We start from the raw sequence: 27,638 nt of genomic DNA, 5'->3' as shown, positions 1-27,638 counted from the left end.
ATCAGGTAGATTGCTTATCTCCACTTCACTGAGTTCTTCTTTGGGGGTTTTATCTTGTTTCTTCCTTTGTCACCTCATTTTGCCTAATTCTCTTTGTTATTTGTATGTTATTTGTATGGTATGTAACCTAATGGTAGCTTGGTTACATTTCATGATCTTGGAGAAGTGGCCCTTTGTAGGAGTCATCCTGTGGGGCCCAGCAGCGCACTCCCCTCTGGTCACCAGAACTATATGCTATAGGAATGCCCCCATGTGGGCTGAGTGGGCCCTCTATTGTGGTGGGGCTGACTACTGTGGGTGCCCTGGTACACAGGACTGGCCTCTGGTCCAGTTGGCTGCCAAGCCCTACCTCCTACAGAAGCTACCAGCTGTTGGTGGGTGGGGCCACATCCTGGCACAGCTGGCTGCAAGGCCTGGGGAGTCCTGGGGCTGGTGCTGGCCCACTGTTGGGTGAGGCAGGGTCCTGGCAATTCTGGCTGCAGGCCCGGGGTGTCCCAGGTCAGCTGGCTGCAAGGCCCAGTGAGTCCTGGGGCTTGTGCCAGCACACTGGTGTGTGGTGCGGGGACCTGGCATGCAGGCTGTGGGGCTTGGGGCTCCCAGTGCTGGTTCTGGCCTGCTAGTGGGTGGGGCCAGGTCCCTGTTCAGCTTGAGGGGGTCCGAGGACTAGGGGTGACTGGCTGGTGGGCAGGTAAGCCCCAGCGCTAATAAGCTAGAGGGAGGACTCCAAAATGGTGCTTACCAGTACCAGTGTCCTTATGGTAGAACGAGCTCCCAAAAGTGGCTGCTGCCAGTGTCTGTATCTCCAGGGGAGTTCCAGTTGCCTCCTGCCTACCCTGGAGGCTGTCCAAGGTCAGCAAGTGAGTCTGACCCAGGCTTCTTTCAGATTGTTGCCTCTGAGCTGGGACTTGGAGCGTCTGAGATTCTGTACATGCCCTTCAAGAACGGAGTCTCTAATTCCTACAGCCCTCTGGCTCTCCTGAACGCAAGCCCCACCTTCAGAGCTAGATGTTCTGGGAGCTTATCTTCCTGGTGCAGGACCCTAGGGTTGGGAAGCTTGAAATGGGTCTTGGACCCCTCACTCCTTGGGAAGAACCTCTGCAATTGTGATTATCCTCCTCTTTGTGGGTCACCTACCCGGGGATGTGGGTCTTGACTGTACCACAACTCTGCCACTCCTACCCTTCTTGTTCTGGTTCCTTCTTTATATCTTTAGTTGTAGAAGGTCTTTTCTGCTAGTCTTCAGGTTGTTCTCATAGACAGTTGCTCTGTAAACAGTTGTAGTTTTGGTGTGCCCCGTGGGAGAAGGTGAGCTCAGGGTCTTCCTACCCTGCCATCTTGGTGACCAGGAAATCATTTAGATCAGGATTTCTCAACTTTGGCAGAACTGACATTTGAACTGGGTAATTATTTGTTGTAGGGGCTGTCCTACATATTGTAGGATGTATAGCAGCGTTCCGGGCTCCTGTCCACTAGATGCCAGTAGTATCGCCCAGTTGTGACAACCCAAAATATCTGTGTTTCCAAATACCCCCTCTTTCAGGGGCAGGGGACAAAATCCCTCCCACCTTGTTTGAGCACTGCTGTATTAGATCACCTTTAAGTTATATGCATATGTAATATTATGGTAGAGATTATGTAAACTGGGGCAGCTTTGGACATTTCAGGAGAAGGCTGTTAGACCACTTAGTGGGATGTTATAGAGGTGATCTTCTAATATTCTGTAATTCTTATAAATAAAATTTTCTTTAGCTCTCGTAAGAAAAAAAGCAAAAAATGGAGAAAGGTCAGAGAGATTGGCAACATCAAGCTCTAAGCAGAGTGCGAGCTGCTAGCAAGTTGAGGGCAGTCTCAGGAGTGAGAACAAATAGATGACAAAGGAGGCAGGATGGGATTTAGCTCTTGCTTTCACAGAAATGAATCTTAGCAGGGAAATGGTTGTCCTTTCAAATGCAAGCCAGTGGCAACTTCGAGCTCAGTCCTTAGTGGAGGGCACAGTCTACCAGGGCCCCTGGTGGGGTTGCTGGGCTTCCTGGTTGTATTGGAATTTGTAGAAATCTACATGGTTTCACAGTACCTTGCTTATAAGCCTTGCTTATAGTAATGGGAGGACAATTGTTTTTCCAAAGAATACTTTTGAGGGCAGGGGGAGGAAGGGTATGGTTTGCCTGAATAAATGTGTTCACTTTAGGCTCCTATTAGTTAAATGAGCAAGAAGAGAAAAGTATAGCAGCATTCCACCAGGTGGTGCTATATCTGACTCATTCACCAAGCATGGCTGAATTAGGTTTTCTGTGACCCTGTCTCTCCCAGTGTATTTTCTCAGTCCTTTTGAAATAATTTGGATTGAGCTATACTTCAAATGAAAGATATCTGCTGGTTGAAAAAAAATTTCCATTCTAGTGTTAATCTCTACTTCTGACTCAAAATATATGCATTTCTATTCCAAGGATCTATCTTGACAACCAAGCTCAGGCGCAGAAGGCGCTAGAACATATTATATTCATAACAAAAGATTTCTCCCTTTTTTCAATTTTAATTAATGCTATCGCCAGGTGATTTGATAATACTGCGACTGGCAAGTACAAGCAAAACTGATATAAAAACTTTTTAACTTTAGTTTCTTCAATACTCTGCTGACTGTTATCAGAGATGAGTTTCATACCTACCCTCATCAGCCTGGGATATAAAAAAGGCAGAGGTTAGGATATTAAAATGCTTTGCAGAGCTCTGAAATACAATAATGTGCTCCAGAAGACAGCCCTATGACCTGGAGGTCTGGTTACATGGCATTTTAACAGGGAACTTGGCCATGATACACCAGGACAACTGGATAGCCTGACATCAAAATGAGAAGTTCTATATATTCAATATCCTGTGATGAACCATAATGGAAAAGAATATGAAAAAGAATTTTTATATATGTATAATTGAATCACTTTGCTGTATAGTAGAAATTAACACAACATTGTAAATCAACTATACTTCAATTAAAAAAACAAAACAAAATGAGAAGTTCTAAGGGCTCACTTAAGCAATTATCTCTTAACTGGGAAGTTGTGAGATTCACCATCTACTGAAATTTTTAATCCCTTGGGGAGAAAAAGGATACAAATATGTTTATCTTTTATAAATCTTAAGGTCAGCCTACCAGTATGTATGAGCCAAGAGAAAGAATTCCCCTGCAGCTCTTATAAGTAGGTTTTTTGGTTATTTTGTTTTGTTCTTTTAAGGAAGAGAGACTATTATTGACCCTCAGCAGAGGTAGCCTTAATTGAATAGTAACATACTAAGGGACCCTCAAGGAAGATGGGGCGGTAGTTAAAACAGTGGGGTGGTGGTGGGGGTCCACATCCCATTTAAAACATGGTCAGAAGAAAAAGACAAGTGACATGGTCTCAGGCGAAGAGCAGGCAAAATGGAAATCAAAGATAGAAGTAAAGAAAATAGAAGGAAAACCTGCCCTCATGTGTTTATCATATACATCTGTTTATCAATAAAAATATTAACAGTGCAACAATGCATATTTGTCATATATTTTCCATCAAAATAATGGAGAGGAAGGGTGAGGACAGGTGGAATGGCCAGGACTTTGAGTTGCTAAAGCAAACACAAAGTTCCTCATCACAGGCTTGCCTAGGGCAGGGCCTGACCATAAAGTGTATTTCCTTTAGAACTCGCTGAAAGCAAATATTTCTTCCTTTTAGTATTTTAATACAAACATATTGGTAAAAATCCTTATCAAACAAATACAAACTATAACAACTGACTTACTTAAAGATTTAAAGACATTGAGAAGTAGGATGGGGATGGTAGAGTGCACTAATGTACTTCAGAGATCTCCTAAAGGTCTGTATCTCCCTTATTCTAGAGAAGCACTTCCTAAATTGCCATGTGTCCCTCCTTTGGCTGCTTTCTACCCCCACCCATAAGTTAACATGTGTTGTGTGAAGAAAAAGAAAAGTTCCTGAATGAAACACATTTGGAAAACACTATACACTATATACCCTTCTTAGAGATTTCTGGTGCACTTGGGCATATTTAAAGGGCATCAAAATATTTGAGAGGCTCTGGGAAAGGAGAATCCGTGTAACTGACTCAGCATTTCCCAAGTTTAAATCCCCATCCCCGTCCCTACCTTCACCCCCAGGAATACTCATTAGCATCTCACAGGCCTCTAGTCTCCTCTAGTAGAGTGTTTGGGAAATGCTATTCCATAGATACAAGTATTGTGTCTTCTTGCTACATTGAAAGGATTGTGAAGATTTACAAGACTTACCGAAAGGATCTACTTAATACCCTGAGAGTTCAGATTTTTGCTCAAATTTGGCTTCTTGGTACAATTGTTTAGCTTTTGCCCTATCATTCTCCTAATTGAAACATCATCTGTGTTGGGAAATAATTGTTTTGTGATTCCTGTAAAAACAACAACAAAACACAGAAAAACACTTTGTCAGAAGGACGTAGACTCACAGATGCAGAGAACAAACCGGTGGCTGCCAGTGGGGAGAGGGATGGGGGGGTGATATTGGGTACGGGGGGTAAGAGGTACAAACTACTATGTATAAAATAAGTTATAAGGATATATTGTACAACTGGGAATATAGCCAATATTTTATAAGTATAAATGGAACATAAACATTAAAAATTGTGAAACTATATTGTACACCTGTAACTTATATAATACTGTACATCAACTATACTTGAATAAAAGTAAATTAATTAATTTTAAAAACCACTTTATCAGGCCTTTGCATCTTAAGGTATGAACTGAAATAAAACACCAAGCAATTCACATTATAATTTTGCCTCTGTTTTGAAAAAGCAGCCCAACACACATGAGATATTTAAATAGATGAATCTGTAGGCAGATTTTTCAAAGCAAAGCAAGAGATAACAAAAGTCTGTATCATAAACTGAGAGCATACATATACGTCTTCCTATGGTACCATTCAGCTTTAACCTTGCTGCTTGCTCTGAACGCTAAGCGCCCTTGATCCAAAATGCTGGGAATTTATTTTTACCCATTCCCAACATCAGTTGAAGCAAGCAGATTCTGACTGACTCTTTTCCAAGTAAGAAATGATGCACTATTAAAATATAGAGAGCTGCGATTCAGTGAGTCCTTAAATTTGTTGGATATATGCAAAAAAATTACTTGATAATGTAAATTATTATATTTAAGGAGATTAATTAACTTAAAAACCATAAGTAGGATGGTTAAATTAACCTCTTTTTTTCTAAATAAAAGATAAGGGATATTTCTAACCAAGATAAGAAAAAGAAAATAAGACATAAACTGTTACTAAAATTTTGTTGGAAAGGATTTTGAAAATTTACTTTTCTAAAGCTATGAATTTTATGAATCCAAACTTTTCAATGATATAAAATTCATTTTTATTTTAATAACCATTTTTAATGTAAAGTTTTTCTATAAAATTCCCCATATATCATAAGAGGTTTAGGCTATCCTCAGATTTTTCTCTCATAGAAAAGTAAACTTGAAGAAAAAAAAGATAATGAAAGAACAACTTAAAGTTGAATGGTAAAATAATTTCAGATTCATGTGACAATATAATACAAACACATTATCACCTATGATTTCTTGAACTTCATTCTGATTCATAGCTGGTTTCACTGCCTTGTCCCTTGAAGTAGAGGATTTTGCCCCCGTCAGGCTGTGTGTGGCCATGTATTCATTTGTGTAAAGCACTTGCATTAAATCATTAATAAACTTCTGAGGCTTGCTCTTGTTGCAACGGGCAATCTGCCATTTTTCAATCTTGAACTAAAAAATTAAAAATAATAATTGAAATAACCGAAAAAGGAAAGGAAAGGAATATCGGAAGAAATGTATTACTCATTGAATTAATACAGACCAGAAAACAAAACCAAGTCTTTAAGGTGATATATGATACTTTTAATATATATTGTACATTTCAGGGGTTAGAGTTAGATGTTAACTTTGAGATAATTCCCAACATTTATGAGGTATTTGTTCTAGAGTGTATACAAATTCTTGTCATGTAATCTGGATTTGGTGCTTTAAGGATTGATCCATCCTTAACATTTCCTTCTAAGCGTGGTAGCATAATGGCCCACTGACAATATCCACATCGTTATCCCTGTAACCTTTGAATATGTTACCTTATATGGGAAAATCAATTTTGTATGTGTCATTAAAGTACCTTGAGATGGGGAGAGTATGCTGAGTTATCCAGGTGGCTCCAGTCCAATCACGTGAGCCTTTTTTTTTTGTTTTTACACTTAAAATTTGTGTACTTTATTGCAGTTATGAATATGTATACTTACATACACATATAACTTTATGTTTATAAATATACACACACACAGTATCTGGTACATAGTAAGCACACCGTAAATGTTAATAATAATAATGAAAATGGCTAACATTTATTGAGCGCTCACATGAGCCCTTAACTGCAGAAGAGGGAGGCAGAAAGAAGACACATAAGAAGGAGGAGAGAATAGAAGAGTGAGAGGGCTTTGCCTGCCCTGACTGGCTTTGAAGATGGTGGAAGTGGACCATGAACCAGGGAAGGGGTCTGCCTCTAGAAGCGGGAATGGCCTTCAGTTTATAGTCGACAAGAAAACAGAAAACAGGGAACTCGGCTCTAGAACTGTAAGAAACTGAGTTCTACAACAACCCCCATGGACAGGAAACAGATTCTTCTCCAGAGCCTCCAAAAAGGAGAGTACCTGCCAACACCTTGATTTTACCGCATTTCTGACCTACAGAACTCTGAGGTGGTAAGCTTGTATTATTATAAATCACTAAGTTTGTGGGAATCTGTTACACAGCAAAGGAAACCAGTACACTAAGATCCAAATATTCTGAATGTTAGGTAGTGAGCATTTAATTATTGCTCTTAAAGGCATAATTTCCCAGGCTGATTCTAACAAAACTTGTATTTTTAGCTTCTATTTCTTGATTAAGAGAAGTCGGGAAAGTAGAAGAATTGTGTTCTGCCAGCATGTACAGCCTAAAATTCACCTTGTCTCAATGATACAGTTTTAAAACCTTTAATGCATAGTTGTCCTTCTGTCACTGGTTTAAGAATTTCCTAGTTTAATAACTTCATCATTGTCCACCATTTGACTTTAATTTTCTGAACTGGATATTCATTTCACAAATATTAGATTTATTGTAAAAAACTGTTTTATGTAGTCAGAATATTATGATTGACCTAAAGTTACATAAAGTGATCTGATAAGACAGTGATTATGTTGTACAGTAATTTTAATTTTGTATGTAAACGTATCCCAGAGAAAGATGGGATGGTCTTCCAGCTGACCTGTTTCTCATCCGTGTGATGCTCTTCCTCAGCTTTCAAGGAAACTGGTGAACTGGAATTAGAATTAGAATTACTACACGTGGAGGCAAATGAATCTGGTGAGGAGTTATTTGTTGCTCTCCAGAGGGTGGACGCAGACGTGGACAGGGTTCCTCCACCCTTGAGCAGGGCCTCCGCCATACCAACCAATTCTTCAAACTGGGTGACGGCCTGTGGTAAAACTAAAATGGCAAGAAAAAGTAGCACTTTACGAATACTTGTCATAGCAGCATAGATACATATTTTCTATGATGTGTATATGCATAGAAGTATGTAGAACAAACTGTTAACACTTGCTATCTTTGGAAAATAAACATGGTAAGAAGAGTGGTTGGAACATATTTACTTTTTATTATTAAATAATTTAATAATTCTTAATAATAATTTTAAAAATTTGGTTATTGTAGTCAAATGTATATGCATTACTTTGCAGCTAACATAATGTTTTTAAGACTTGATTCTTTTTCTAATTGCTAATGATATTATTTGAAGGTGTTTAAGGAGACATTACTGATTCTATCACCTTCCATCAGGCCAGTTTAAGTGACAAGATAAAATAAACTGTTTCTCAGATTGAAATAAATTTTCTATGGCCTTAGTGCGTGATTTGCCAGGGAGTCAAAGGCCATCAAATTAGTAAAAATTCATGGCCACAGTTCAAATCTATGTGTTCACATATTAAAGATGGATTTTGGTAATCAACTGAATGTTCTCTTTGTTCCTTTTTTTAAATGGAAACCTACACATTCAAAGCTTTCATGCCTCCATGTTAAATGGTCTTCTCTGTTGTTATATCTAGTTTGTTTCCTAAGGACAAATAACATTTTGTTGGAGTTGGAAGACACCTTGAACCCTGTCTAATTCAACTTCTCACTCTATGGTTGGGGGTAATGCCTGCTGGAGAGGTGAAAAGACTCTGAAACTTTTTTGTACTTTTCTAAGCATATTATTGAGCTATATAATCTTTGGAATAATAGCTGATTGGAGACCTGAAAATCAGACATACTGATGACATGTCCAAATCAATACATTTAGTACTATGTTAATAGAAAAATTTTTTAATCTGCTATAGAAGAAAATCTTATTTTATATTTTTTTAATTAATATTTGCTAAGCACCTCTCATGTGCCAGACAGTTGTTCAATCAGCATTATTTATTGAGCACTTAATGATATTAGACATTTATCTAGCTTCTACTCTGTGCCAGGCACTATTCTGGGAACTTTACTGATGTTCATTTGTTTACTCCTCATTGCAACTCTCTGAGATAGGTATTATCATTACCCGCAATTTACAAATGAGGACAGTTAGGCAACGAGAGGTTAAATAACCCATCAGGGTCAACTCAGTGAAAAGAAGAGCCAACATTCAAATTTGGACTCTGCCAATTCCATGCTATAAACTTCTATGTCATGCCAACTCTCAACATTTGCCCACCACTCTGTTAGGTGCCAGGGATGAGACTGGGAGCAAAACCAGATGTGATCCTAGACTCTTGGAACTGGGAGGGGGTGGGGAGTATTGTTTACCTAACCATGCTGTGTGTAAGAATTTGGCCCGCTCAAAGAAGGTCTGGCCACCTGTCCTAACCGCCACCCACCACCCCCCAGTTCCTGGGAAGTAACCTCTCAACCCTTGAATTTCCCGAGCGATAGCAGGAGTGTCTTTGTTATTCATGGTGAGCCCCTTAGAACACACCTGATTTATGTTTATGCTAAGAAGTTTCTCAGGGTGGGGACAGTCACACCCAATAGTCTTAGGGTAGAAGCTGGCCATAGCCAGAAAGCCAGAAAGACCATGTGGGCAATCAATCAGTGAATCAATCATGCTCACGTAATGAACCCTCAGTAAAAACTTTGGACACCCAAGCTCAGAGAGCTTCCTGGGTGGACAATTCTCTGTGCATTTTGTTGTAACATATAAAGACTAGTAGATAATGTATCCTGAGGACAGAAGTTCCTCACTTGGAAACTAACCAGACTCTGCCCTATGTGTCTCTTCCAACTTTGCCTGGTTCTAATTTGTATTCTTTCCCTGTAATAAATGTAACCATGGATATAATAGGTTTTGGTGAATTAAGTTTCTCTGGCAAATTACTGGACCTGAAGGTGGTTTTGGAAAACCTCTAAACTTGCAGTCAGGATCAGAAGTCTTAGAAGACTTGAAAGTCTAGAGGACTGTGCCCTTAACCTTGCGGTTTGGCTAAATCAAGGTGCATGCAAAGAAATGAAAAATCACAGTTGTTAAGGTCACAAAGGAGAGGCAAACAGCCTAGAGAGGGAAGGGCCACAGAGGGCTTCTCTTAGGAGGTCAAGATTGATCTGAAACCTGAAGGCTGAGCAGGAATTAAATAGCCGGAGGGAATGAGGAGGTCATCAGAAGCATAGGAAACACAAGTTCTGTATTTGAGGAACTGAAAGAAGGCCAAAGCTGGAATGTAAAGAGAAAAAGGGAATTCTGCATTAAAGTGGGGTTTAGAGAATATTCACTGTTTTTTCTAATAATGAAAGTTATACATGTTCATTGGAATATATCCTTCTTGCCATTTCTATCTTTGTATCCCATCTTTGTATATCTCTATCTATATTCATGTATTTTCGTTTACATAATTAGGACAATGCTATATGCATAGCATTGTATCATGGTTCTTTTTTCCAATTAAGACAATAAATTGAATATTTTACCTATTTTATTAAATCTTGGAAAATATGATCTTTTGAGGTCTAATTTGCTTAGAATCAAAGTCAAGATCTTATGTGAAGTCTGAGCAGAATTTAAGTAGGTAGAGGGGGATGAGTTTGACAAAAGGATATACCCAATTAGCTCACACTAATATGTTCGAGATATAGAACATTTCTGCTCACCCAGAAATTTGCCTCATGTTCCTTCCAGATCAATCCCTGGACTCACCTCAGGGGCAACCATTAATGTGACTTCTTTAGTCAGAGACACGTTTTACCTATTCTAGAATTCCATATAAATGGATACAAACAGTAATTCTCCTTTTTTTGGTCTGGCTTTTTTGTTGTTGTTGTTCTGCATAATGTTTTGAGATTCATTCATGTTGTTGTGTCAGTTAGTCATTCTTTTTTTCAGGAGGATGAATATTATTTTTATTTTTTATTGAAGTGTAGTTGGTTTACAATGTTTCAGGTGTATAGCAAATTGATTCAGGTATATATATATTCTTTTTTGTTGCTGAGTGATATTTCATTACATGGATACTCCACAATTAAAGTATCCATTCACCTGTTGATGGGTTATTTTCCACTTGAACACATGACTTTAAGGATTCCCTAATATCTCAAGGTATTGATGTCCTCTAATTTATTCAAATGCTACTTTTTTTCTTTTTGGAATTTAGGTTGCTTCCTATTTTTCTTGATTACAGACAAAACTCTTATGAACCACCTACCACACACATCTTTATATGCATCTCTGATCATGTCAATGCTATAAATTCCTGAAAGCGTAACAATAGGCTCAGAGGTATAAATGTTTCCAAGACTCAGTTAATATCACTGAATGGCTCTCCAAAAAGAGTCTTCCAACTTAAAGGCCCACTAGCAAGGTAAGAAGTCAGCCATGTCACTGCACCATCAACAAGAGGTGTTCATTATTAACAACAATATTCACTATTTTGATAGGTTAAAATTTTAGTACAATTATTTAAATTGTAATTATTGCAATTATTTGATTATTGTGAAGTTGAATACATATTTATTTGTTTATTGATTATTTGAACTTATTCTATGAGATATCTATTAGACCAAAGAATGTTAGTACTTTTTCTATTTTATGATAGCTTAGATGGTTTTTGTAAAGTGCTTATAGGAATGCCTAGTGCATTATAAACACAATGTATTAGCTATTATTATTAATTCCCTTATATCTTAAGCACTTTAACCTTTAATTTGTCATAAGTTGCAATTATTTTTCTTAGAGTATTTTAATTTTAGTATGTTTTAAATGTACACACGTACAAAATAGATAACTAATAAGAACCTGCTGTATAAAATAAATAAATAAAATAAAATTTTTAAAAAAGCACACACATATTTTTAGTTGTTATTTAATTAAAAGTAGCAGTCTTATGGAAGCAACCTAAGTGTTCATCGACAGATGAATGGATAAAGAAGATGTGGCACATATATACAATGGAATATTACTCAGCCATAAAAAGAAACAAAATTGAGTTATTTGTAGTGAGGTGGATGGACCTAAAGTCTGTCATACAGAGTGAAGTAAGTCAGAAAGAGAAAAACAAATACCATATGCTAACACATATACATGGAATCTAAAAAAAAAAAATGGTCATGAAGAACCTAGGGGCAGGATGGGAATAAAGACACAGACCTACTAGAGAATGGGCTTGAGGACACGCGGAGGGGGAAGGGTAAGCTGGGACGAAGTGAGAGAGTGGCATGGACATATATACACTACCAAATGTAAAACTGATAACTAGTGGGAAGCAGCCGCATAGCACAGGGAGATCAGCTCCGTGCTTTGTGACTACCTAGAGGGGTGGGATAGGGAGGGTGGGAGGGAGGGAGATGCAAGAGGGAAGAGATACGGGGATATATGTATATGTATAGCTGATTCACTTTTTGTTATAAAGCGGAAACTAACACACCATTGTAAAGCAATTATACTCCAATAAAGATGTTAAAAAAAAAGAAAGTAGCAGTCTTTTCCTTAGTTCATTTCCTTAGTTCATTCATTTACTTTATGCTTAGAAAGTCATTCAGATCAGTTAAATATTCACTCATATATTTCATACAGTTTAAACATCTTTTCACAAGTAAGTTTTTTTTCTCCCTGGATATAATTTTTTCTAACTTTTAATGGAAAAATATAAACACACACACAAAATAGTAAACTCCCATGTACCCCACGCCCTAGTTTCCAACTCATGGCCAATCTTGTTCCACCTGTATCCCCACCCACTTTCTCCCCACCTCCAAAATTACTTCAAGCAAATCACAGGCATCATTTCATTTTATCTGTAAATATTTCTGTATATATCTCCAAAGGTAAGAAATTTAAATATATATATATATATATAATATATATGGTTATATATATATATATATAACGATAACACCATTGTCACAGCCAGAAATACTTAGCAATAGTTCTTGAATATCATTTTTAAAAAAAACCAAACTAGCAAGTGTTCACATTTCTCTGATTGTCTCGTTGTTTTTGTTCTTGTTTTTAGCTTGTTTGAATCAGAATCCAAATAAACTCCATACATTACAATTAGTTGCTGTCTCTTTTATAAACTATCGGTTTTCTTTTCATCTCCTAGTTTTTTCCTTGCAATTTATTAGTTGAAGAAACTGAGTCCTTTGTCCTGCAGGGTTTCCCACAGTCTGGATTTTGCTGATTGCACCCCTAAGGGGGTGTTTAACATATTCTTCCCTGTAGTTAGATCTAAAGGCTTGATCAATGTTTTAACTTCCAGCAGGTGGCATTGAATGCATGGTTACCTTTTGTTGCAATATTAGCGGTCACTGATGATCACTGCCTAGATTCATCAGGGGTTGCAAAATGGTGATATCCTAATTCTTCTTCATTTAGCTAGAATTCTTCTACCAAGGGAAACTTTCTCTCATCAACTCTTTGGCTACCCTGAGGTTCATTTCATATAATAATGGCAGGATAAATGCTTGATTTTTCAGTCTGTATTTGCCAGTTTTCAAAATAATGAGTTGGTTCTTTCAGATGACCGTTAAGTTTTTTCTCTTTTGAATGAAGTCATGCATGTAAATATACATGATAACCAGTTGCCATGATCATTATTATTGATGCTCCAATAATAATGATCTTTAGCCAGTGGGAACCTCTTCCAGTTGACACATCCACATGGTCTTTGCTGACCTCCTTGCTTTCTGGTAGGACAAGATTTTCATCTATATTTCCTGTTTGAGGCTCCTGACAAATCTTGTCCATTTCCTGTGCAAGTTCTGGAATCAGCCGTTTCTCCAGGGAATCCCAGCTCCCTTTAGTGGGAAACGGTATTTCAAGGCCACACCCAAGTGCTGGGAGTGCTCTTTGCTATTGGGTTCTTGTTTCTAGGCCTCTTTGGTGAACAGTATTAGAATATACATATTATTAACTTTTAAAGATAAAAATTCATCCTGTGTCGAAACCAGTACTCATTCAAATTCAGAACATGCTGTTATAAACTGTACAGTTATGTTTCTAGTACGCCACATGGTGTGAAATGAGAACCTAACTTAAACCTACACTCCCCGCCACATTGGAATATCAGTTTTCCCAGCACCATTTGTTGAATAATTCATCCTTGTCCTAAATGGCTTGCAGGACTCGCTATGTAAATTGTCAGGCCCATTGCAAATGGAAAATGCAGGACTCCTTGTTCAAAGCTTCTTCAGAATTTTAATATGGTGACAGTATTTTTAACCAGTACGTGGGGTCTTCCTAGGAGCAGGGCCCGGTGTGACTGCACTGGTCATCCTACAGTGATAAGCAGACACTATATGGCACTCACCTTACCAGGTTCTGCTCTAAATACTTTACATGTCACCCAGGGAAGTACTTTTATCATTTCCATTCAGCTCACACTCAGTTACACAGCTAGTAGGTGGCAGAGCCAGGATTTGAACCCAAGTGGCTTGGCCCCTGTAAACCCATGCTCTTGACCTCTGTGCCACAGTGGCTCCAGGACATTTCTTCCCTGTACGGGAGGTATTATCCAGGGATGTATGTTCTGTTCCATCGTCCTGCTGGCTCTTATCCTAGTAAGTTGCTTTTAATTATCAGAACTTTATATGATTTCATGTTGACAGTTATGCCCTCAGATTCTTTTTCAGAATGTTCTTAATTGATTTTGCTTATTTATTCTTTCAGGTTAACTTTAATATAATTATTGTCAAATTACCACAAAAATAGAAACCAAAACAAAACAATTATGGGCATTTGATTGGGATTCTAGTCAAACTGTGAGTTATTTTGAGATGAATTGGCATCTTCTCATCTATGAATTTGACGTCTCTCTATTTAGATTTGTGTATTTCTTCATTGACTTTTTAATTTTTCATCATAGATCCTACACATTTCTTGTTAGGGTAACTAGTAGATATTTTATAGTTGTTTGTAATTAATGTGTAGATTCTTTTTTATTATTTTTTTTAGGAATAAAACCAGCAATTTCTGATCTATAAGGAAATTACTGATTTATTTTAAAAAATGGTAGCTGTTAGATTCGGGGCACCTATTATGTACCAGGCATTTATTATTTTTTAAATACAATAAGGCTTATAATGAAAAATAGCAGTCCTCTGCCCTACCGCTCACCACCCTGGATTACCTACTACTCCTAGAGGGAGAACTTCTGATCCACTTACCTGTTTCTCTGGTAGTTACCTTCATAGTCTTAAATAATAATAAGCATATACAACTATTCTTTTATTCTTTCAGATTCATATAATTATTTATTGACTTTCAACTACATAACATGACAAGGCAGCCCTCTTTCAACTCCTCCCCCAGCCACACAGAAACACACACACGTGGTACCCACATGTGCAAATATATACACACTCTTCTTCACTCCATCATCCCAGGATAGTGGTAACACAACTGCTAGTTTAATAAATACTGTGCTTACATTATTATAGTGATGTAATTCTCAATTCCTTTCCTTTAAAACATGACTCTTTTCCTAGAATTAAAATGATCTCATTTTTAAAAGCTTGCTTATTATTATTTAACTGTTTCTCTGACTTAAACATCTCAAAACTCCCTACCAGAGGTGTAAAATCTCCTTGCATTATGTTTGGTAGATGACATCATGTCATCTATCAATTTCATGTTTTTCTCAGTGATCTCTCTCCTGCAACCCCCGTACCTGTCCACCTCTAGACCAGCTGCTTCCAGGCTACTGTGGACCTGTCACCCTGGAGTGTCCCCTCACTATTATTCTGTGGCTACGTCCTGTCCCTCTCCTGTACTGGACCACCTGTTTTCTGATTGACTTTCTAGATTCACTGTCTCATTTTGAAGGAGCACACCCTCCCTTAGCTTTTGAAAAAGAAAGCACAGGAAGTACATTGAGCCTTCATAAGTATGAAAATATTATTACTCTGCCCTCACACTTGGTTGATGGTTTCACTGGGTATAGAAGTCTAGGCTTAAATCATTTCCCTTTAGAATTTTAAAGGCATTGCTCAATTATCTTAGAGCTTCCAGTGTTGCTGGTGAAAAGTCCAATGTCATCTGACTCCCACTCCTTAGCGGGTAACATGCTTGTTCTCTCTGAAAGCTTCTAGATTTTCCCTTCCTGGTGTTCTGAAATTTCACACTGTTACGGCTTAGATAAGCCTTTTTGCTTTCGGTGGTATCTTTTTGATGTGCACACAATAAACTTTTACTAATTACTACTTCAGTGATTCACTGGTTTTACTTTGGCTATTTCTGAAACTTTGATGGCTTTCTACTATATTTAAATGAACCTGGGCAAAACTTAATTGATTTTTCCTTCTTTACTGAAATCTCATTAGTTAATAGAGTGGAGTTTTTGGCTGAGGCACTGTTTTCCCTGGGTATACATTAATTCTTTACAAATAGTGATAATTTAATACCCTTTTGTACAATAGACATACCACTTTTTTCCTTTTATATTTTATTGTGCTGGTCAGTTGTGGTCCACAAGATATGTTTCAAAGGTTTAACACATGCACGTAGAGCACACACACGTCTGTCATTCTGAATGTCTAGAATGGTATATATATTCTGCTATTTTTCCTAGTTAGCAGGCTTTATAGACAGATAAACAGCTCTGATTCTTAGTTCAAAGAGGAATATTGCTGAGCAAAAGTTAACTAACCACTCTGCACTCTTCTCTCAGACCCCTTTCTTATTTGGATTATACATTAAATTTCAACTTTCTGACATCTTCCTAGTTCCCAACTGTAGCTTCACAAGGAGGCCTACTATGACCATGTTATTTTAAACTGTAAAACACCCCCTCTCCCTCAAATCCCCATCCTCCTTTACCTCTCCTATTTTTTCCATAGCATTTATCACTAGCTAACATATTGTATAATTTACTTAATTTTACTTAATTGTTATTTTTCATGATTTTGACAGCTTGCCTCACTGGAATGTGAGCTCTGTGAGAGCGGCGATCTTTGTTTTGTTCACTGGGTTTTCCTAGGTACTTAGAGCAGTGCCTGACATATAGAGGACCTTGTAAATATTGACTGAAAGAAGAAATGCATGCATGAATACTGCAGTGGCAGTTGGCAGTTCCTGACTCTTCCTGTTGCTTGAAGTCTAACCAATAGCCAACTTTACATTGGTTTCTAAGGGTACATTCTAGTGTGTGTGCATGCAGGGGGGCAGACAATATTAAAGACAGAATAGAGTATGCAGACTTTTAAGTGCCAAAGAGGAAACGAAACGGGAAGGGATAAAAAGACGTTGCAGGGGGAGAGAGGTTGAAAGTTTAGATGGAGGGAGGAGGTCAGGGCAAAGATGAATTTAGAGTGAAGATTTGAAGTACGTAGGGTGCAAACTCTGTGGATATCTGGGGAAAGAACATCCCAGGCCAAGGGAACAGCCAGTACAGAGATGCTGACGTCAGGTCACGTGTGATGTCTTTGGAGGGAAAGCAAGTGGTCCAGTGTGGCTGGATCACAGAGAAGGATGGGGAGAGAGTAGAAAACAAGGCCAGAAAGGTATGCGGAGGGGAGGTGGCCGGATCATGTAAGGACTCAAAGATCATAAAACCGACTTCAGTTTTACCCCATGTGAGGTAGACGTGCACTGGAACGGCCTGCAGAGAGGAGTGACGTGAGCTGGCCTACATTTAGCAGGATGTTCTTGCTGCTGTGTTGAGAGTGGACTGCACAGGAGCATGAGCAGAAGTGGCAAAACCAGTGAGGAAGCCACCATGATAACCTGGGTGAGAGATGCTGGTGGTTTGGACCAGAGTGGCTGTAGTGGGGGTGGTACAAAGAACTGTATTCCAGAGATATTTTGAAGGTGAAGCCAAGTAGGATTTCCCAATGGACTGAGTGTAGGGTGTAAAAGAAATAAATACAAAACAGCATCGTGGTTTTTGAGTTGAGAAACTGGAACAGTGAAGTTAGCATTAACCGAGGCGAGGAAGAAAGGAGCAGGTGGCAGGGGAAGGGTGGGAATGTGGTCGGAAGGGAGGGTGTTTGTCTGAGATGCCTGCCAGTCTTGTCAATACACAGTTAGCCCATGAGTCTGGAACTAAAGGGAGAAGTCCAGGCTGGAGATAAGTCATAGTTATTGATGGATTTAACACCATAGAATTAGATATGATCCCCTATGGAGTGAAAGCAGATAGAAAAGAAAGAAGTCCAAGGACTGAGCCTGGGGCATCATCAAATATTTAGAGGGTAAGATGATGAAGTGAGGCAGCCATATAAACTGAGATGGAAAGCTCTGCAGTGGAGGAGGAATGTGGTGCCCTAGAAGCCAAGGAAGGAGAGGTAGCCAAGGTGTCAGATGTAACAGGGCACTTAATGTGACCCTTGAGAAATGACCTTCGGGATTAGCAATCTGAAATGTTATGGTCTGAATTGTGTCCCCCCAAAAAGAGATGTTGAAGTCTAACCCCCAGGACCTTAGAATGTGACCTTATTTGGAAATAGGGTCTTTATAGATGTAATCAAGTTAAAATGAGGTCATTAGAGTGGGCCTTAATCCAAAATGACTGACGTCCTTATAAAAAGAGGGAAGTCTGGACACAGAGACAGACAAGCACACAGTGAAGTCATCACATGAAGTCTGGTCTTAATGCTGCCTCAGGCCAAGGATCAACCAGAAGCTAGGAGAGAGGCCTTCCCCAGCGCCATCAGAGGAAGCGTGGCCCTGCTGACACCTTGATTTTGGAATTCTGCTGTTTAAGCCACCCAGTTTGTGATACTTTATCACTGCAGCCCTAGGAAACTAATACGTGGAGGTCATTGGCGATCATGAGAAGAGACGTTACAATGGAATGACAAGGACCTAATTGAAATGGGATCCAAAGGGAATAAAAGGGGGAACACTGAAAACAGTGTATAGAGTCAACATGTAAGGAGTTTTCCTACAAAGGGAAGGAGAGAAACAGGGTGGAAGGCAGAGAAGCAAATGGCCTGAGAAAGGTGGTTTTTTTTGGTTTGTTTTTTTTAATGGGAGAAATAATTGTATGTCTGATGCTAATGGGATGATTCATTAGAGAGAGCAGGGAGGATCTCTGGAGCGCTGTCCTTGATTAGCAGAAAGAGGATGCACAGATGGACATACTGCCTTTGGCTGGACAAGAGGACAGGTCACTCATGGGTGACAGGAGAGGAAGTGGAGGTTAATACAAGCACAGATGCAGGGAGCTGACAGTCTTTTCACATCCTCCAAGTTCTCCGTGAAGCAAAGGCATCAGCTGAGAGCGAGGATATGGAAGGTGTGGGAAGCTGGCAGAGAGACTAGAAAATGAAACAGCAACTCCAGAGTGAGGGACAGAGAGAAACTGTTCATAGTGATGATTCTTTTCATATACTATTTTTTTAATTTTATTTTTTGTCTGTGCCGCGCGGCATGTGGGATCTTAGTTCCCCGACCAGGGATGGAACCCGCATCCCGTTAACTGGAAGCATGGAGTCTTAACCACTGGACTGTCAGAGAAGTCCCCTTCATATACTATTGAAACTGATTTGCTCCTCTTGCATTTAGAATTTTCTCATCTAAATTTATGAAAAAAATTGGTCTAATTTTCTTTTGGGGGGTCCATGTGTCAAGTTCTGGTGTTAATAAAAACAGAGACAGAAACAATAACGATGATTACTGAGCACCTATCATGTATCAGGCCCTGGTAAAGCATTTCTTCCAATTATCTAATTTAATCATCTTGGCAAGAAGGACATGAGAGATTGGCTCCATTGTGTAGATGAGGAAAGTGAAGCTGGGGCTGAGGGCAGGACAGTGACAGGGCCAAGGCTTACAGCTAGTAAGCAGGGTTGGGATTCAAACCAAAGTCGGTGACTTCAAGATCAATACTTGAACCAGCAATGTATGCTAACTTTATCAGCTAGCTTTTCATCTTACTCTAAGTTCTGGAACAGATGATATAAAAATAAGAACAATCTGTTCTTCGAAAATTGCAAAAACCTCACCAGGAAAAACCATCAGTTATAAAGATGCAATATTTAAAGCATAAAAAATAAGGAGAGGATGGCTTGTTGGTGGAATAAACATCTTATTTCCATTCATGTGTGCCTGTTTCTACTTAAAACTAGGAAGCCTTCAATTTGATCAATATTTGTAGGAACGCATCTGAGCCATTACTCTGTCAATCTAGCTCACCACAATGTTCTGTCTCCTACCATTTCTGCCTCCCCAAATATTGTGGAATTGTTTTCTTTATTTCCACAGCCATCGCCCTAGGCAAGGCTGCCATCCTGTTTGTCCAATGACTGTAATACCTTTCAAAAGTGGTTCTCCCCCACTCTCCTTTCTGTGCCCCTTGTACTCATTTTGTACACAGAAACCAGAAGGATTTATTTTTAAAATACTCTGTGTATTTACTGTTTTATAACAGAATGCTGCCCCACATAGAATATATTGCCAAATATTCAGCTGTACAAAATAGTGCATGATGCCTAACTACAAATGGAAAACATAATTTTTAAAAAATAAACACTTAAACACAATATAGGATTCTGCAAAAAGACATTATCCCAGGTTGTTTTTAATTTTCTTGGGCCTGTCTTTCCCCTTTATGTCTTCAATGGAATGTGATTATTTTCCAAACCACTCCTCCCAACCCCAAACCTGAAATTTAATATATGGAATCTTTAATTCCAGTGAGTCTATAAGAGATCACAACAGGCCCCATTTTCTAGTGCTTTCCTTAGCAGAGGAGAATGAGATAAGTACATCATGAACACCTTGACATAGCTGTTGCCTTACTGATCTTTTCTCTCTAAGCCTATATTAAACACTCAATAAATATTTGTTGGACAGTATTAAATGAATATGACATTTGGTATTTTGTAGGAATAATCTAAAATTTTTTAATCAATAAACTAGAGGCTTCAATAGAGTGCATCCATATTAAATTATGTAATCATAGATTTTCTTAAAATGTTGTTTTTGATTTTTTTTCTCTAAGGTACTGATTTTTTCATTCTTGACAGCTGATTTCAATACTTTCTCTCATCAAGTATTTTTCCTTTCATCTAAAAATGTCAATTTTCTCTAAGTTTACCTTGAAGCATGACCAAAGACTGTCGAAGACGGCTATTTTCTTTCCGGATGTTTGTTAGTTTTTGTTTCAGGCCTCTTATTTTTGTGCACAATTCCTCCTTCGACAATTCTGCTAGAGGCTCTTCATCCTCACTGGAGCTCTCACCGGGCAGAAAGGCATTTCCCGAATATGGGTCTCTCTAAAATACAAGGCAGGCACAACAAAAGCATCAAGGCAGCTCTCGTGGTTTATCCTGTGTTCCGGATGCTGCTGGGACTTAATTAGACCTACAGGCTCCTGCTCTTCCAGGAGGGGAGCTGAGCCCTTGCGAGTGATCTAGCCTCAGCTTGGTCCTCCACTATCCAGGGGAACTCAGAATAAAAGAGGACATCAAAGTTTCACGCACACGTCTCTTTCAAAACAGTAATCAGGATTCTGACTTACAGCCTAACTTCAGTGAGAAACACAAAGTAGAAAAATAGTATAACAGAGTAGAATCAACCAGACCACCATTCAGATCTTTGTAACTCATCTACATCCTCCATTTCTCTCCCGACACCTCATCCACAGCCTCTCTGTTGAGAGTATGCCATGAGGCTAATTTGGGGGTTTATTCCATCAGAGAAGGGAGAAAGATTTACCCAGAACAAAGCACTGATGTCTACCTTTTAGTTTAAAAAATATTTTTTAAGGACAGCAAGACAATAGTCTGAAAACGTATGCATTTGAGTTGTAAAACCCAGGCTTTGTTGAGGCAGAAAAGAATTTTCTCAAATTACTAAGCTGGCTTTTATATTTATATTAATCCAAATCTGGAAAATTGGAGCACAGAATGAAATTTATAAAGATCCAAATCTAGAAGTCTGGAGTATGATGTTTATAAAAATAAACTTTAGAGTAGAAGAGATAAAGGCACATGTACGCCAGAACACAACATTGTGAATCAACTATACTCCAATAAAAATTTTGAAAATAGAGATCAAGAAAGTTCCTGCTGAATAGGAAGGGAAGAGACCTCCTGGGGCCAGGCTGAGGAGCAGGAGGAATTCGGAACAGGAAGGACAGAAAGTCAGATTCCAGTGTCTGCTCTTCCTGCCCCGACCTTTGTGGGGAAGAGAGGTAGATCACAGGGGTCAGGGTAGATGATAGAAACATCCAGATGAATGAGGGGCAGTCCCAGGGCAGCAGGGCCGGCTCCGTGCTTCTCAGCACATCATAAATGCCCTAAAGGGGCCCCATGTCCAACAACATCAGGGCAACACGGCGCCTTCTGGGCCACAGATCAGAAATGGACAAAATTGGTGTCTGGACAAATGGACCAGAGACAGTGTCCAGACTCCCCAGAGCTCATGCAAAGCAGCTGGAGAATCTGGAGGATCCCTGTGTCCCGGTCAGGAACTGGGTAAGTGCTGGGGGAACTGGTGAACAGAGAGGCTACAGGGTGCCAGAACCTTACAGAAGATGACAGTGGGTCCCAGCACAGCAAACGTCAGCAGATGGTGCCAACAGAACCCCCTGGGAGCTGGCGGGAATGCTGTGCCTCAGCAGTAACAGTACTGGACGCTAAGGAAACAGGCAGAAAACTTAGAGCCTGGGCAGAAGACCAGCTGTCTCTCCCCAGACGCTGGATGATATGTAAGACTCCTCAAAACTTGAAACACTTCCCAGGAAAAAACAGGAAGTGGAGGAGAGTGAGAAGCTAGTCTCCATTGAGACTTAAACCCTGAAGTGACTGAAATTATACCAATACTTCAAAGGGATTTTAAACACCAGAACACTCTAACTGGGCTTCCCTGGTGGCACAGTGGTTAAGAATCCTCCTGCCAATGCAGGATGCACGGGTTCGAGCCCTGGTCTGGGAAGATCCCACATGACGCAGAGCAGCTAAGTCCCTGTGCCACAACTACTGAGCCTGTGCTCTAGAGCCCACGAGTGACAACTACTAAAGCCCGTGCGCCTAGCCTGTGCACCCCAACAAGAGAAGCCATCGCAATGAGAAGCCCACGCGCCGCTACGAAGAGTAGCCCCCTCTTCCAGCAACCAGAGAAAGCCCGTGCGCAGCAACGAAGACCCAACGCAGCCAAAAATAAAATTTAAATTAAAAAAAAAACAACAAAGAACACTCTGTAATTCACTGTCAATGGACAAATTCAAGCTTCCCCCCCCCCTTTTCTTATCTAGCAGGGATGGAGAATTGAAAGCCAGATGAGATCAGTTACAGAAAATACAATTCTCTTTTTGTATGATCAGTAATGTATACATTTCAACCTCACTCCTTATTTTACAAGTATACAAATCTATGTATGTATACGTATTTCATTATTCCACGTGTGTGTGACATATATAATATATATAATGGTAATGAAAATTACTATTGTCCTATGTTGGCAAGTAGCTAAAGTACTCATGCTAGATATATAAATCTTTAATAAAAAAACTGATGGATTTGGCTAAATAGAAATGAAATATTTATTTTAAAAAACTGAAGGATGCCTATTGAGATCATAGTTCTATGCAGAGTAATTGGGAAAAAATAGAATATATGGTCTAGTTCTTGCAGCAATTTCCCACAAGAGAGAAATGAAATCAAGCATAAACAAATCCATTTATAAGAATCATTGGAAGACAAAGTTAATAGACAATAGATTGGGATAAGATATTTGCAAAATCTAAAACCACATGAAACTAATTTCTACAGTAGATATGGTATATGCTCCAATCAATAAGAATAGAACAGGAACCCACCAGAATAGACTAAGAAACCCAACAGAAACTATAAAAACTCAATAGAGAAATGGACAGTGGCAGAGACTGCTGGCTATCACCAGGTATTTGTTTTCCCATTCTTCTACAGTAATAAGTTTTTAGCTCAGCAGGTAGGTGTCAGCTAGATTACATTTCCCAGACTCCCGGACAGCTCAGTGTGGCTATGTGACTAAGCTTCCACCAATCAAATAGGAGTAGAAACAATGTGTACCACTACTGGGTCATGAACTTAGGAGGAATGGGCTGGCCTTCTCCTGCCTGAATTCTATTTTTGTTGGCAGAGAGAAAGGCATGCAGGTGGGAACTGGAGCAGTCACCTTGACCCAGACACAGAGGCTGTGTGTTCAGGAAGGTAAATGAACAAGATAAGAGGGATCCTCAACATTTTGGCACTGCTACAGCAACCAGGACTGCTCTTGCTATTATGTGAAAGGGAAATAAACTTCCATCTTCATACACCACTGTGATATTTGGGTCTTTGTTACAGCCTTTGCAACATGCATCTTAACTAATGCAGATTTTGGTACCTAGAAGCCGGATACCCAAAACTTGCCATATGTTTGAATTACTTAGAAGTCAGGTTATGGTCAAAAAGAGCAAAGGTATAACATGCTGGAAGGTCGTTGACTCTTGTTAGACCTTGGTGATGACACATTTGGTAAAACTGTCACCTGCAATGCCTTGGAAGGCAGACCATGTGCTTATTGGGCCTGGAAAAAGAATGTCTGTGTGTATCAGTGACTTCTTGTCAGTGCTAGCTAGTTTGCAGAAATGGAAGGCTTTCTCCTTCCATCTGCATTTAGAATGTAGCATGCAATTTAAACTGAGTCCAGTAATGTTAAATCTTCAGGGTTTGAAAAAAATGAATGACGTCTACATCTAAATTGCAAGAGATAAGAAAAAAAGCCTGTGAACTCAAGGCTTTCTCAAGAGCTTCTCTTTAAGTGTTTTCTGCCAGACACTGAAATCCATCCCAAGGGTAAGCCTCAGCTTCAGTGCATTATCTTCAAGCTTTTTGTTTCATATGGCAATTAAGTCACTGCCAAAAGTTGGAGAGAAAAGAGGCTGAGCAGCTTTAATAAAAGAGGAGAGTTTTCAGGCTTATTTATGACCAAATAAGATCTCTGGCTGTAGTTACTTGCAATGAAACCAAACAGAAAGAAATAATTTGGAAAGCTATTAAGTTTTTGAGAAACACAAATTGCAAAAGAAACCATATTACTGGCCTGCTAGAGCAGGTGACTATTTTGCCCTCAAGGAACCACTGGACACCGACCCCCCCAAAACCTGCACCAGCAAATTGAAACTAGATATCATTTTCTGCCATCAATTGCCAAATATATGAAATAAGGACATAAATGCTGTGTTGGCAGGGAAACACAACATGGAACCCCTTATGCACTGCTGCTGGGCATGTGGACTGATGTGGACATTCTGGAAAGCAATGTCATTGTCATATGAAAGCCATTACTCACCCTTCTAAGTGTTTATTCCAGAGACATTCTCACGCTGTTTCTTAAATGGACATGTATGCGGACATTTATTTTGTCATTGTTTGTAGTACCAAGATTCTGGAGGAAATCTAGGTTTTCATCATTGGAGGAAAGGATAAGTAAAATGATGCTATGCTTTGTTAGACACAACGTATCATATATAATAGCAATATAGATGTTAAAAACAGTGCTGATAGAAAAATCAAACAGATTGAGCTATATATTATGATACCAATGTACTACTAAATGATGTGTGAAATGATGGAGCCATAAGGTTGTACAGTGCAGCGTGATTTGTAAAAAGAAAAAGATTGGAAACAAGCCATATCCATGCTAGGGGACAGTGGGTGATGATGTACAAAAGAGAAAGTTCTTTATATACTAATGGAAAGATTGTCAGAATATATTAAGTAAAAAAGTGAAGTACAAAGCAGCCTATCTAGTAAGTTACTTTCTGTGCAAAAGAGGGGGTAAGAATATCTGTATTCATATTTGCTTTATTTGAACAAAGAAACACTGGGAGGATAAACAAGAAAGCCATAAATGTGGCTACATGTGGTAGGGGGCCAGGAGGCAGGAACAGGGTGGGTGGGGACAGCTGTGTGGGAGACTTTTCACACACACGCTATGTAGATATACAGATATATAATTTTTAGGCTTTTGATTTTTTTATTACTCAAAGAAGCTTCATTTTAAATTTAGCTTTCTGACTCTGTGCTTGTGCCTTCAACACTTTCACAAGGGAAGTGCCCCTCCATAGGAAAGCACATGTGACCGGTCACAGACATGCTTAGCAGACATGGACCCACCATGGGCCCTGCTGACATGTTGTTTTGTTTCAGGAAACCTCATAAGTACCTTAGGTCTCACAGCAACAACTTCTCAAAGTTGGCCCGGGCACATTCCACACGCAGATTTTGGTGCTTTCCCAACCTTCTGGGTTTAAGAGTAAACAATTCTATTGCCAGGGGTTCGGGACAGCCTCGTTTGGTCAGAGGCCGTGTTGTGGGGCAGCCTAGGATGTGTGGCATGCCAGATGCTGGACTGTTCTCAGTGCCTCCAGACACTATCCCCAGAGAGTAAAATATATTCTAAACCATGAGAATGTACAGTATGTATTTTAAAAATTAAACGAAAATACATGCACATAAGCACTCCATGCATTACAAAGACACACAAATAAAAAATAAAGGATAAACAGGTGGATAGTTTGTCCAAAGTGTAGGAGGAGAATGGGAGTGGGGAATTCAGATCAAAAAGGAATAAATGAATAAATACAAATAAGAAAGGGGCCCTGACCAAACCTGTGATGAGGATGGGCTACAAACTGGAGTCAAAAAAAAAAAGCAGTAAATTTTAGAAGAGGTGTTCCAATTTCTCCAGTGGTTTTGGGAGGAAAAAAATATTTTCTGACAGTTTGCTGATCTTTAATTTCCCAGGATATCAAGGAAAGTTTGAACAATGTATAATTGGCCACACTCCAATAGAAGCTGGGAAAATGGCTTGTGAATATGTTTCTAATGCAACTTGTTTAACATTAAAAAGAGAACATGAAATTTTATTCCTTCAGTTGAATAAAGAATTAAAGGGAAGAATCTATTAATACGAGAGGGGGAAATGCACTAATAAACTGTGAAAGGAATTATGGAATTATGGCAGAGCAAGGGAAGAAAGTACCACCACAACAGCAGCACACCAACCTGCCCTTTATCCAGGTCACTGTTCGCATTCTCTGAGTCCATCGTCTCCGTCCTTTTCCTCTTTCCTTTTCTAAGAGCTTGGGTATTGGTAATTTCCTCTGTTTGCAAGATCTTCTGCATTTTCTCAGTTAGTTACCAAAGGTTTTCTGAAATTGTAGGAGGAGGGAATGCCTATGAGATGGTGCTACTCTGGATGTAGTCCAAAAGTTAATGTTTTTCCTTAAAATGAAAAACAAACAAAAGGATCCATAATATGTTTACAACTGTATGTTTCATAAAGGGACTAGCCACTCAAGTAAATTATTTTACTCAATACTTCCTGTCATTCTTTCTCCCACTGGCTAATTTAGGACACACTTTCACTTGGTTCAAAATCATGAGGATATCATGTTTCCAGAACTTGAGATACAAGAAGTTGTCATTTATAAAATCAAATAGTATAAATTTTTTCCATCCTTTCAAGTTTTTTCTTGTCAATCAGTTATGAGGAGTCTAAAAAACAAAGTAGAAACCTTACAAAATTATGCAAATGATTTGAGGGCTGAAGTTATATAACTTTAGGAAAAAGACATTAATAATAGCAGATCTAGGGACTTCCCTGGTGGTCCAGTGGTAAAGAATCCGCCTTCCAATGTAGGGGATGCGGGTTCGATCCCTGGTCAGGGAACTAAGATCCCACTTGCCGTGGGGCAACTAAGCCCGCGCACCACAGCTACTGAGCTCACGCACCTCAACTAGAGAGCCTGCGTGCCACAAACTACAGAGCCCACATGCTCTGGAGCCTGCACGGCACAACTACAGAGCCCACGCGCCCTGGAGCCTGTGCACCACAACTAGAGAAGAGAAAACCTGCTCGCCACAACTAGAGAGAAGCCTGCGTGCCTCAATGGAGATCCCGCAGGCCTCATTGAAGATCCTGCGTGCCACAACTAAGAGCCGACGCAGCCAAAGATAAATAAAATAAATAAATGAAAATAATAAATAAATCTTTAAAAAAAATAATAGCAGATCTCATCAGGATCAAAAATATTCCAAGGGAGATCAATAAGAATGGCCTAGAAATTTGTTCTGTTTTTTTTCTGAAAACTCTAAAGTTTTGAGA

At 39.3% G+C, this 27,638-nt stretch overlaps 1 protein-coding gene across 3 annotated transcripts in view; it reads right to left on the bottom strand.

Annotated features, from left to right (window-relative positions):
* BEND6 (BEN domain containing 6) overlaps window positions 1-27,638 on the bottom strand; it is a 50,392-nt gene that overhangs the window by 5,560 nt on the left and 17,194 nt on the right. The window contains exons 2-6 of one of the 3 annotated variants that reach the window (XM_036867743.1): window positions 26,537-26,682; window positions 20,599-20,776; window positions 7,314-7,534; window positions 5,593-5,785; window positions 4,277-4,413 (exon numbers count right to left, since the gene is read on the bottom strand). In XM_036867743.1, coding sequence (XP_036723638.1) covers window positions 4,286-4,413; window positions 5,593-5,785; window positions 7,314-7,534; window positions 20,599-20,776; window positions 26,537-26,656 — 840 coding nt within the window. In that variant the 5' untranslated portion in view covers window positions 26,657-26,682 and the 3' untranslated portion in view covers window positions 4,277-4,285. Of the gene's footprint in view, window positions 1-4,276; window positions 4,414-5,592; window positions 5,786-7,313; window positions 7,535-8,095; window positions 8,160-20,598; window positions 20,777-26,536; window positions 26,683-27,638 lie in introns of those variants that run through there. The other 2 variants (XM_036867744.1, XM_036867745.1) reach the window with 2 other exon arrangements.

The sequence above is a fragment of the Balaenoptera musculus genome, chromosome 11 (assembly GCF_009873245.2).
Source record: "Balaenoptera musculus isolate JJ_BM4_2016_0621 chromosome 11, mBalMus1.pri.v3, whole genome shotgun sequence".
Classification (NCBI taxonomy): Eukaryota; Metazoa; Chordata; class Mammalia; order Artiodactyla; family Balaenopteridae; genus Balaenoptera; species Balaenoptera musculus.
The sequence above is the reverse complement of the archived record's forward strand: the minus strand, read 5'-3'. Positions and strand labels throughout refer to the sequence as shown.